The sequence below is a fragment of the Vigna umbellata genome, chromosome 3 (assembly GCF_029865625.1).
Source record: "Vigna umbellata cultivar VRB3 chromosome 3, Vumbellata_1.0, whole genome shotgun sequence".
In the NCBI taxonomy this organism is placed as follows: domain Eukaryota; kingdom Viridiplantae; phylum Streptophyta; class Magnoliopsida; order Fabales; family Fabaceae; genus Vigna; species Vigna umbellata.
Window position 1 is genome coordinate 8546061 of NC_142167.1, and position 13156 is coordinate 8559216.

The window sequence follows — 13156 nt, forward strand, 5'->3', positions numbered from 1 at the left end:
GAATCTACGTTGGGGTCCTTGCTTCAAACGAAACCACCACCCTCCACTGAGCCACCACCGTTCCAAGTGCGTAATGTTAAAATTGATTTTCCTCGCTTTGACGGTACTGACGTTCTTCAATGGATCTTCAAAGCAGAACAGTTTTTCAATTACTACCGCACAACCGATGATCAACGTCTGATCATAGCTTCCATTCATTTGGAGAAAGAGGTAATCCCTTGGTTTCAGATGCAAAATCGTGCCAATGCCTTTCCAACTTGGGTTGCTTTTACTCGTGCTTTGGAAACTGAATTTGGTCCTTCACCATATGAATGCCCCAGGGCCACCTTGTTTAAACTCACCCAAACATCATCTGTTCATGACTATTATACGCAATTCACATCTCTGCCCAACCATGTCCAAGGCATCACGACGGAGGCTCTCCTAGATTGCTTTGTAGGAGGCTTAAAACCAGATCTCAAACGTGATGTTATTGCCCAAAACCCCACTTCTCTGCTGCGTTGTGTGTCCTTAGCCAAATTATATGAGGAGAAGTACATTCCCAGAACCAGGTTACCAAACACTTCCTATTATCCCAAAACACAAGCCATAAACACCATCCCCACAACCTCACAATCCATACGATCAACCCCCTTACCTCCCTTATTATCCTTACCGCAGTCATCTACATCCAGTTCCCACCCCAAACCCAACTTCATAAAAAAACTTACTGTTGCAAAAATGCAATTACGCAGGGAGAAGGGCCTCTGTTTTACATGTGATGAGAAATTCACCATGAATCATAGGTGTCCCAATAAGCAGTATTTTGTTTTACAAGTGGATGAAGAGGTTCCTATTGATGTTCAACATGACCCTCCGGAGGACATTGTGGAGGCTGAACCTCCATCAATCGTGGAACAACACCTTTCATACAATGCATTAAAAGGGTCTTCAGGACTTGGCACGATGAAATTTAAAGGGTCTATCAATGGCATGATGGTCCAGGTTTTATTAGATAGTGGAAGCTCAAATAATTTCCTGCAACCCAGAATTGCTCACTGTTTGAAACTTCCAGTCGAGCCTATTCCCAATTTTCAAGTGTTAGTGGGCAACGGTAATGCCTTGGTAGCTGAAGGATTCATCAAGGACTTACAAGTTAAGATTCAAGGTCACTTGCTGCAATTGCCAGTATACTTACTTCCCATTTCAGGAGCTGATTTGGTGTTAGGAGCCACTTGGTTGGCAACTTTAGGACCTCATGTCTCTGATTATAGCAGCTTATCTATCAAATTTTATGTTGGGAATAAATTTGTGACTCTGCATGGAGATCATTCATCCCTGCCACAGCCAGCTCAATTCAACCACTTCAAGAGAATGTGCCATACCAAAGGAATTGCTGAGTTATTTTCCTTGCAGGTTCAAACCTCTCCCACCATACAAGATCAATGGCTGGATCTTCCAAAGAATATGGAGCCGGAAATTGTATTGTTGCTCCATCAATACAAAACAGTTTTTGACCTTCCAACAGGACTACCCCCTGATAGGCAACAAAATCATTTTATTCCCTTAGTTGAAGGTGCTAAACCTGTGAAGGTACGTCCATACAGATACCCTCACAGTCAAAAGTTGCAAATTGAGAAAATGATTTCAGAGATGCTGCAGGAAGGAATTATTATTCCATCCACCAGTCCGTTTTCGTCACCAATCATATTGGTTAGGAAAAAGGATGATACTTGGAGATTTTACACAGATTATAGAGCTTTGAATGCTATAACAGTTAAAGATAGTTTCCCTATTCCCACTGTGGATGAATTACTTGATGAGTTGTATGGGGCACAATTTTTCTCTAAACTAGATTTAAGGTCTAGGTATCATCAAATATTGATTAAAGAGGAGGATAGGCACAAAACAGCTTTTAGAACTCATCAAGGGCATTATGAATGGTTGGTCATGCCATTTGGTTTAACCAATGCCCCTGCCACCTTTCAAGCCCTCATGAATGACATTTTTCAAGGTATTCTAAGAAAATTTGTCTTAGTCTTCTTTGATGATATATTAGTATACAGTCCCACTTGGGAAGAGCACCTCCAACATCTTGAGACAGTCCTACAGATTTTACAGCATCATCAATTATATGCAAAATTATCAAAGTGTGCTTTTAGCCTAGAAGAAGTTGATTATCTGGGTCATATAGTATCTGGAAGAGGTGTGACCATGAACAAGGACAAAATTGAAGCTGTGATGCAATGGCCAGTTCCCACCAATCTCAAGCAACTGAGAGGGTTTTTGGGACTCATAGGTTATTATAGAAGATTTATTAGGCAATATGCCTCTATTGCTGAACCTCTAACTAATCTTCTAAAGAAGGACTGTTTTATATGGAGTGACGAAGCCACTCATGCTTTTGATGCTTTAAAAGCTGCTGTTACTCAAGCCCCTGTGCTAATTCTTCCAGATTTTTCCATTCCTTGTGTTGGAAACTGATGCTTCAAGGTCAGCTATTGGAGCAGTGCTGATTCAAAACAAACATCCCATAGCATATTTTTCCAAGAAATTGAACCCCCACTTCAACGCCAATCTGCTTACGTAAGGGAGTTTTTTGCCATTACTGAAGTTGTAGCCAAGTTCCGACATTACCTTTTAGGGCATAAATTTGTGATTCGAACAGACCAAAGAAGTTTAAGAAGTCTCACTGAACAGGCCATTCAAACACCGGAACAGCAGAAATGGTTACATAAATTGTTGGGGTACGATTTTACGATAGAATATAAATCGGGCAAGGACATGTGGTTGTTGATTCTTTATCCAGATCATTTCTTATGGCATGGTCACAGCCCCAACTAGATTTCCTACCAGAATTACGAAAGACTCTAAATACAGATGAAGAAGCAAAGAAAATCATTACGGATTGTGTAGCCAACAAGCAGGTTGCTCCACATTATGCAGTCCATGATGGCTTACTTTACTGGAAGGACAGGATAGTCATACTTGCATCTCCTGAATTAGTTCACAAGTTGCTTAAAGAATTTCATAATTCTCCTATCGGTGGGCATGCAGGAATCACGAGAACATTTAGCAGACTTGCTCAGCAATTCTATTGGCCTAGAATGCAGCAGGATGTGAAACATTTTATTTAGAATTGCCTGATCTGTCAGCAGGAAAAATCAATTAATTCTCTTCCCTTGGGGTTACTACAACCTTTACCGGTGCCAACTCAGATCTGGGAGGATGTGGCAATGGACTTTATCACCAGGCTGCCAAATTCTCAAGGCTATACTGTGATAATGGTAGTGATTGACCGACTCTCCAAATATGCTCACTTCTGCCCTTTGAAAGCGGATTACAACAGTAAACAGGTAGCTTAAGCGTTTGTCAAAACTGTCATCAAATTACATGGGTTTCCAAAGACCATTGTTTCAGATCAGGATAAGTTGTTTGTAAGTCAATTCTGGCAACACTTATTCAAATTAAGTGGAACTACCTTGCACATGAGCATAGCTTACCACCCTCAGTCCGATGGACAGTCAGAAGCTCTTAATAAATGCTTGGAGATGTATTTAAGGTGCTATACGTATGAGTCTCCTAAAGAATGGGTCAAATTTTTACCTTGGGCTGAGTTCTGGTACAACACTTCTTATCATCACAGCAGTGGTATGACTCCATCTAAGGTAGTTTATGGGAGAGATCCTCCACAATTGACTAAATACACTCCTCAATGCTTCTGATCCTCCAACAGTTCAAGATGACCTTACGATGCGACAGGAAATGATCAGCAAACTGAAACAGAATTTATTACGATCACAGCACCACATGAAAAAATATGCTGATGTCAAACGGAAGCACGTGGACTTTCAGATTGGTGATATGATGCTGGTAAAGTTACAACCGTACAGACAAAATTCAGTGGCCCTGAGAAAGAATCAGAAATTAAGCATGAAATACTTTGGCCCATTTCCTATCATTGAACGAATTGGCTCTGTTGCTTATAAGTTGTTGTTGCCCCCAACAGCAAAAATTCACCCTGTCTTCCACTGTTCTCAACTAAAACCTTGCAGGGGAGATCATACTCAGCAATATGTTCCAGCACTCACTATTGATTCTGAGACTCCCTCTGTTATTCAACCTGCTGTTGTGCTTCAAGATCGTCAAATTATGCAAGGGAATAAGATAGTAAAACAGTTCTTGATCCAATGGGAAGGGTTAGAAGAATCGGCTCCTACATGGGAAGATGAAAGTGCCTTACGTAAAGCCTATCCAACATTCAACCTTGAGGACAAGGTTAATTTTAAAGGAGGAGGAATTGTAACGAGGGAAGACCATGAAAACATGAGGGTGGAAGAAACACCTGGAAGCAGGCGCGTGAGGAAAAAGAATATTAGACTCAATGATTATGATTGGACGGGGATTCATTAAATAGAAGTTTGTTAGAGGAGGAAGGGTGCTGTCATTTACGTATTCTCTGACTTCTTCTTTTTATCCTGTGCATTTCTTCACTGCTGCCATTTTCTTTTATGTTATATGAACTTTTATATTCAGAATATTTGGAAGACATTTTTTTACAGAGGATTACGAAAACCATTATAACGTTATTTCATTCTCCTTCCCAAATTTTATTACTGTTATATTGCTGTCTTACATAATGCATCTAAAAAGTAATGGCATATCTCTTTTTGATAACGAAAATTTCCTTTTACTATGACTGCCATTAAGCCAGCTTCGTTTTTGTATTTTTCTGATTGCTATTATATGCTCCATTTTCTATTGCACTCGAGAATTGAGAATTCAAAATTAATTATTCTGACAGTAATAGTTGTAAAAAAAGGATGAAATATCAGCCGGACTCATTTTCTTTATAGGAATTGGATACACGTTCCAAAGAAAAATACTACGGTTAAGAAACTTGTTTATATGTATTCACAAAGACTGTAATATACACACATTCATCTTTGTGGAAAAGGAAATGCGTATTTTAAATTAAAAGGATGAAGAGTATGATTTAAGCATATCTAAGAGAATAACTTAGTATTTTCCCGTACAAGTATATGTTTTAATAAATGGTAAGATGCTCGATTTCAACCTCATGAGGTTATATCATTGTTGGTACCATTCTCCTTGTCAAAACTTCATTGATCTTCCCTTATCCATCTAACTAGGCAGCACACACATTTGAATCCGATCTGTTATTGTACACCTCAAGCTCTACCCAGCTACATCCCGCAACTTTCTTTACTCCAGTGCCTCTTATACTCTTCCGAATCTTATTAGCATCATCCCATCGTTCAGAACTGGCATACATGTTAGACAGCAAAGCAAGAGTACCAACACCAACCCTTTTCCCCCTTAGGTGTCCCTTTATCCATTCAGACATCTTTTCATTACCATGGATTTTGCAAGCTCGTAGAAGAGCTCCCCAAATAGGCCATTCAGCTTCAACAGGCATGCTTCTAAGGAAAGCCTCAGCTTCATCAAACAAACCAGCACGTCCATACATATCCACAACACAACCATAATGCCTCATCTGTGGCACAATTCCATAAAAATCTTTCATTGCTTTGAAAAACATAACCCCTTCATTCACCAACCCCGCATGGCTACATGCAGATAACACCCCAATAAAAGTAACATCATCAGGCTCAACCCCTTCAACCAACATGCGGGAAAATAGCTCCAACGTTCTTTTCCCATAACCGTTCATGGCAAGCCCAGAGATAACAGTGCCCCACGAGATAACATCCTTGTGCTCAATCATGTCAAAAACCCTAAACCCCACTTGCATGTCTCCACACTTCACATACATGTTGAGCAAAGCATTCCCAATATTTCCATCAACCACAAGGTCTTGTCGTGAGTCAATATACGAATGCACCCACTGCCCCAAACTCAATGCTCCAATAGAGGCACACGCTGATAAAACAGTTACTACAGTTGCCTCGTTTGGTTCAGCTTCTGCACTATGCACCATTCGTTTAAACACACCAAAAGCCTCCTCGCAGTAACCACCACGCGCGTAACCCATCAACAAAGTGGTCCAAGTAATCACGTCCCTCACAGACATTTTATCAAACAGGTTCTTGGCATATTTCAACGACCCACTCTTTGCGTACAAGTCCAACACCGCGTTGTAAAAAACAACATTCGCGTTGGCAATCATCCTCACGCCGTAAGCGTGAACGGACTTGCCGAGCCTCAGAGCCTTAAGAGACGAACACGCGCACAACGCGCCGACGAGGGTGGCTGCATTGGGTTCGACACTTCTGGGCTCCGAGTTCATTTCGGAAAAATGTTGAAGGGCTTGGGCCTCGAAGCCCGATTTGGCGAGGCCCGATATCAGTGAGGTCCATGAAACGACGTCGGGGGAGGGAATCGACCGGAAAAGGTTTGAGGCGGCGACGACGTCGTTGCGGGCGAGGTAGGAGTAGAGGAGCGAGTTCTGGATGAAGATGTCGACGTAGTGACCGGATTTGATGAGCCGCGCGTGGATTTCGAGAGCCTTGGAGTGAGCGTGGTTGGAGGAGCAGGCCTTGAGGGCGTGGGTGAAGGTGTAGTGATTGTGCGAGAAAGGGTGTGAGAGCATTTGGTTGTAGAGATGAAAGAATGCATTTTTAGAATTTGTGAGAAGAGATAGTAAAGGGTTCAACAATTGGGGATTAGGGTTTGTGAGGAGTTGTTGTTGAGCGTGAATTGCTATTTGATTCAGATTCTGAGCCTTCATAGGTTGTGAACAAAGTGATTGATAGTTCAATCAAAATTCATTAACTTGATGAATGATTGTTGATCTACATGTGTCAATAACAAAACATAAATCATCATCATCATGATCATAATGAGAGTAATATAAATAAACACTCTTCACTGATTTTGATCAAAGGGAAAGGAACGTATGAAAGCAGAGTTCAATTGCCAAATCTTTAAGGAGATCTTAATGTTTATATCAGTTGCATTGTTGAATACAAATAGTCTTGCAGCTCCATATATTGCTTCAGTTGGGTAAATTCTACTTGTGATCACAGTTCTTCCTCCTTGAGCAAAGCTCTCAATAATTGAATGGTCAACCTGATCAAATTGGAAAATTAATTGTTACAAAAAACTATGTTTAACTAAAACAGAATAAACATAATTTCACCCCAAACAACATATGAACATGCATTCCCTAGATTGAAACAAAATTTAGAGAGAAAACCAATGATAAAAATTAAAATAGGTAATATACAACCAGACACCAAGTGAATAAGAAGTGCAATTCACACTTACCAATACCCTCATTGATAATTTTTCATCAGTAAGGATTGGAACTTTGCTGCCATAAATTGGCTTTGCAACATCAGAAGCCTTTGATGATCTACATCACAGCCAATAACTCATTACCATGTTTCTTCTTTAAAAAGAGAAAATCTGTATTACCGAGTGCAAATTCCTACCTTGTTTCATCAACACAGAAGAAAGTGGTAGTATTAGAAAGGCGAAAATAAATTGGGGTTTGTTCAGAAAGTGAGTCATCTGCTATTGCTAGAAGACCAAATGGTCCAAAAGCACTTTTGTCTGCTGCACCACCCCTTCCACAACCTATGTTGCTCTCACCAATACTTTCGGATTTCAACCATTCAATCTCAAATTCAGCAAATATGTCCAACTGGGATATTTATGGGAAATGAAAATAGTTGTTGATTAGTACAATTACTGTGAGTGACAGTGCAACAAAAACATTTCAGTAAGCATAATTCTACAGACAAACCTGTGTCGCTAGGCTTATGTTTAGTGGCACAACAGAGCCAGGCTTAACCACCACTCCTTCAAATTCATCACTACTTAGTCTCAAGCTTTCTACTTCCTCCACTGGCCACAGAAGTAAATTAGTCCCAGTCTTGTTATCAAACAACACTGTTCTTGGAATTGTCTAATAAAACAGAAAAGATGTACTTAAGCTTTATATTCACATAAAGTTATAAACTCAACCATGAAAAATTACAGCATTTCATCAAACAGTTTCCATGTGCATTTCTAACTTCACCATCAAACTAGTTACATTACATTACATCATCCTCTTACTCAATTTCAAATTGGGAAAAATTAACACAAATGTTGCTATACTAAAATCACAATTAAAGTTGAAGAAGCAAAAGATAGATATAAAGTTAAAAAGCAAAATTGATACCTGAAGAGAAGCCCAACCCTTTCTTAAGTCATCACTTTCTATATCAGTTTCATTGACCCAACCCCATAGAATTCTCCTCTCTTTTTCTTTGTCATAGAAAGTCTTTGAAGCATAGTATCTTCCATAGTCCAAAAGCAACCCGATACCCACATCCTTAAGCGGGTTATCGGGTACCCATGTATCGTTTTCAACAAAATAGGTCCCAATTGCATAACTATCTACCCTTGCGTTATCCAAACTAGCTTTTAAGACGTGCTTAACATATGGCCCATTAACTGAAGTATCCAAACCCTTAGACCCATTTATCGAAACCGGGTAAAAGTCTAAACATTCCCACATACCCGTACCCGGAACTGCATGCAAGTAGTGATCATTTTGCTCAAAGTTGATGAAATCGATGGTTGTGTAAACTAACGAAAGGCCCGTTTTTCCTTTCTTTGACCCAATTGCGACCCTCCATCTTTCATCCGGCCCGATCCAACCCGTGGTCGGGTCTCGGAAGTCCTTGGATCCGATCCCGGGCGGGGGCACTAAGATCGGGTTACCCGCATACTTGACCCAATCGAGAAGAAGTGGATCAGATAGATTGGCAGGGTATGCAAGGTTTTGCACTTGCACATACTGATTGGTGTCACCCGTGTAAAGCATTATGATTTTGCCATCTGGCAGAATCGTGGCAGATCCAGTCCATACACCGTTGATATCGTACCACTTGTTAGGAAGCATGGCAATGGGTAGATAGAGCCAATGAATCATGTCCCTTGATACTGCATGACCCCATGTGATGTTCCCCCACACAGCTGAATCAGGATTATATTGGTAGAACAGATGATACCATCCCATGTGAAACAATGGACCTGCAATCGTAGGATAAAATCTCAAAATTTCAAACCCTAATAATTGGAAACATATATTGCTCATATGTTACAACATCTCCCATGCTATCAATTTAACATATTTACTTATATGGCACTAACTTTTTTTAGCATTTTCATTATAATTACTATATAAAATTATAGACAAAAAGATGAAATTTAAAATTGCATCATTTTGATTATGAACACATTTCTTACATTCTTTATTACTTCAACAGATAAAAAAATTATATTAAAAGTCAATAACTATAACTATGCTAAAATAAATAAATATATGTAATCAAATCCTAATCATTAGTTTTAATTAATTATAGAAATTATATTCTTTATTCACATTAGGTAAATATTTTTCATCATTTAGCTTAGAGGAATTAAATTTTATTTACTTAATGTAATTGAAATATTTAAGATATGTTTTTCATAATATTTTTCTTTTTTAACTAATTACTTACAATATGTTACTTTTGTTGTTGAAAATGAACTTAGAAACTATTTTTTTTACCACTAAGAAATTGGCTACTATTTTAGTAAAACATACATACTATTGTGCTATAAATATAAACCAATTATTGTAAACTAATTAAGTTATAGTATATAATTTTCAATCAATGATCACTTAAATATATTTCATTCAAGATAGTTTTTTCATATCTGAAAATCGTGATTCTTAATGATTATAAAAATTACGAAGATTAAGATTTATGATTTTCATAAATGACAAGAATGAGTTTGGTTGGTAAAAAGAATCCCAAGAACATTATATAAATAGTTTAGAAAATAAATATTTGAAGCAGGTACGAATCTAATTCAATTTTTATAATTTTGGGCGTTAATAAGGTTCCTGTTAAATTTTATTGTAATATTTAAAAGAGAATAACTTTTATATAAAAGTTAAAAAATAACATAATATTTCTTCATAAATATTTATTATTTAATGTAATGATTCAGAAATATTTATTTTAAAAATTATAGTGATTTATAAACCGTGAGACTTAATTATTTTAATATTAAAAAATTTTAAAATAAATAATTTTATTATAAATAAGTTTTATGATCTTGAATCACATCATCTATTTAAATTTCTTATTTCTAGAACTCTCTACTCTCTCTTAGCTTTCTAACCATATATTCATTTATTTAAAAATCTGAAATTGTCAAAAATTTCTTGAGGTGAGTTCTCTATTTTCATTAAATTAGTTTTCCATATAGAGTAAGTTACTTTTCTACTTCTCCAATTGGTCTATTTTGTTTCTTTTTACATGCGAACTATCTAGGGTTGCATGTGGAGTTTGAGTATTGTGTAATGATGTATTTTGTTTCTATTGTTCATAGAGCAAATTGAGTTTCATGTACTTTTTGAACTGATATAAGATTTCTAGAGCTATTTAATTGTATGTTTGGTTTCTCTGATGTTCATGATATGTATTATGACATTTGCATAAATTGATATCCATTATGACATTAAAAACTAATTTTAATTAACACTAAGTTAGAAATACCAATTTTGATCATCTAAACAAGTCTCTAGTTCTTCAAAATCTAAACAAGTCTCTAGTTCTTCAAATCACATAATTAAGTTAGTTAAATTCTGATTTAGCACAACTTAATTTGTCATATTTTCTCGTAACATATTTTTTTTATATATATAAATGACACTTTTAACTTATATTTCGGATAAAATAAAAATTCTAATAAGAAAAAGATGATGTTGTACTTGATATCAATTTAATTTTAATAGATGTGATTTAGTAAATAATAATAATTTTTAATATATTATAGATATATAAATAAATTTTTTATAGTATATAAAGAGATCCAATCCTTATATTATCACTTAATTTATGAGCAAGAATCAAACTTAAACTCATATATATATATATATCGCTGTAGATAAATTTATCATTTCCCATTATTTAATAAATATTTCTTTAATTCATATTTCTTACTATAAGATCTCTACAGAATAAGAATATGGCTTAGATAAAATTCTCATAAATATTTTATGAAAAAAAATTCTTAAAAAATCAAAATTAGTTTAAACACAAGTTAATTTATTAAAAAATTATATTAGTTTTAAAATATGGTTTTTAGTTTATACATATGTTAATTTTACCCGACTTAACCTTTTCTATAAGCATTGATGACAAAGTTTATCTAAATTTCACGTATCTCTTTCTTAAAGACATTATTTTAACGTAGAAAAATATCATGCAAACAAATTTATTTGTCCACAAAATCATTTCCTTTTTCCTTTTATACTCTAAAAACTGATAAAATTCTAATTTACATTCTTAATAGCTTACAATTTGTTATATTTTCTAGGTTTTATTTGTTCATAAATAGGAATAATAAGAACAATGAATTAAAAAAAAAGCATTCAATAGTAGTAGGTGAAGAAAATTTTGAGGTCAGAATGTGGATAAGAATGAATGTGGAGTTTATAATTATGGACCAATGAGGACAGTTATCTATCAATTTATATAGTTTTATTTATTTTTGTCTTTTAAGAAAATGTCACTATTATAAAAAATAATGGATTATCTATTTTTATCTCATATCTAGTAACTTTCAGTATCTGAGAAAGTAGATATACACCATTTCCACATTAAAAAAAATAATGGATTATCTATTTTATATTTAAAGTTTCAGATTACCATTTATTTATATTATTTTTAAAATTGAATACTAAGATTCAACTTATCTAAAGTAACTCATTATAGAAAATAAAGCAAAAAGAAAAAAAAATCTTATTCATTAATTAAAAAAGTGGCCATTTTTACTAGACATGTTCATCAATTTGAATCAATGGGTCCACTTAAGAATTCAAGTTAAATCAATTAAATTATGTAAAATTTAGTTTAATTTAGTCAACTCAAACCAAACCAATCTAATTGAGTGAAAATTATTTCAAGTGTTAGATTTTAAATTTACCAATTCAACCAAATCAATAACATTTTTTTCATTATATATGAAGTTTTATATTATAATTGTATTAATTTTCTAAATATTTAGTTATGTAAGTAAAGTACAATACACAATTTTCTGTATTTTCTTTTCTAACTATAGAGCTAGGTGCAAATTTTAGATACAATTATGTTTGTTTTTCTCGAAACAAAACTTCATATATCTACTTAATTAAACTAGATGATTCAAACCAAATCAAATTATTCCTAATATAATTTAAATTTTATTTGTTGTAAATCCCTAAATTTTACATATAGAAAATATCACAAGCATATGTCAAGAATTTAAAACGAAAGTGAATTAAAACATTCATTTCCGGTAAAAATAAATAAGATAACAAAATATATAGTTAAATTTTTTTCACAAACTTATTGTTATAAATTTTCTTTTCAAAGTTAGTATCTTCATCTCTTATCATTTACCCATGCTAATATTTTCCGAACTTTTTTTTGAATAACTCACACATTATGTTTAAGTGTTACTTATTAATGATTTATTTTAGCTACACTATAAAATTATAATAAAAATGTGATAGGATATATATTATAAAAGAAAAAGAAACAGAAAATAAAATTGAGAAATAAAATCATACCGTCAGGATCTGGAGCCCATCGAAGCAAACATCATGAGCAGGAAACATGAACAGCAGTGGTTATGTAACAGTAACATTAAAAGAAGCAAAGAAAAAACAATAACAGAATTGGAATGAAAATATACAGACCTACCATTCATCCAATTTTTTTGTGGCTGAAAATGAAAAGCTGTTCTTTGCCAAGAAAACATGGCGTTGGTCCAATTGTATGAAACTTTCTGGAAAAGGGATGGATTGGATTTGGGAGAAACACCTTGAGCCAACCCTCTGGGGGAGATGTTAGAATCAAAAGGGCTGCTTTCAAAGTGGTTTTGGCTCTTGATCATGGTCAACGCAAGCAATGACAGAAGAAAAACAATGGAATAAAGGATCACAAAGATACCCTTTGATGGTTTATGGCCATTTTCGTTCAGTCTTGGTGGGTGATTAAGCAAAGGGGTGTGTGGTGGAGCATGATCAAGATTGGCCTCCATGTTTCAGCTATGGTGGAGAAGTTTGAAGCTTTTCAGAGTGAAAATGGTAGATGAAGAAAAAATGGGATTTTGAAGAGTGAAAATGGTAGATGAAGAGAAAATGGGTCACGCGGAAGTTGGA

General features: G+C 35.1%; 1 protein-coding gene and 1 pseudogene across 1 annotated transcript; both read right to left on the minus strand.

Moving 5' to 3' along the window:
* Window positions 1–4870: 4870 nt before the first annotated feature.
* On the minus strand, window positions 4871–6699 carry LOC124834923 (pentatricopeptide repeat-containing protein At1g08070, chloroplastic pseudogene; annotated as a pseudogene).
* A 10-nt stretch (window positions 6700–6709) lies between these two features.
* Window positions 6710–13156, minus strand: LOC124834921 (beta-fructofuranosidase, soluble isoenzyme I-like). Its single transcript, XM_088109191.1, has 7 exons — window positions 12696–13156; window positions 12563–12571; window positions 8132–8988; window positions 7712–7873; window positions 7398–7609; window positions 7231–7318; window positions 6710–7032 (listed from the first exon to the last, which is right to left on the minus strand). The coding sequence occupies exons 1-7, from the start codon at window positions 13033–13035 to the stop codon at window positions 6829–6831; spliced, it is 1872 nt and encodes a 623-aa protein (XP_087965317.1). The 5' UTR covers window positions 13036–13156; the 3' UTR covers window positions 6710–6828.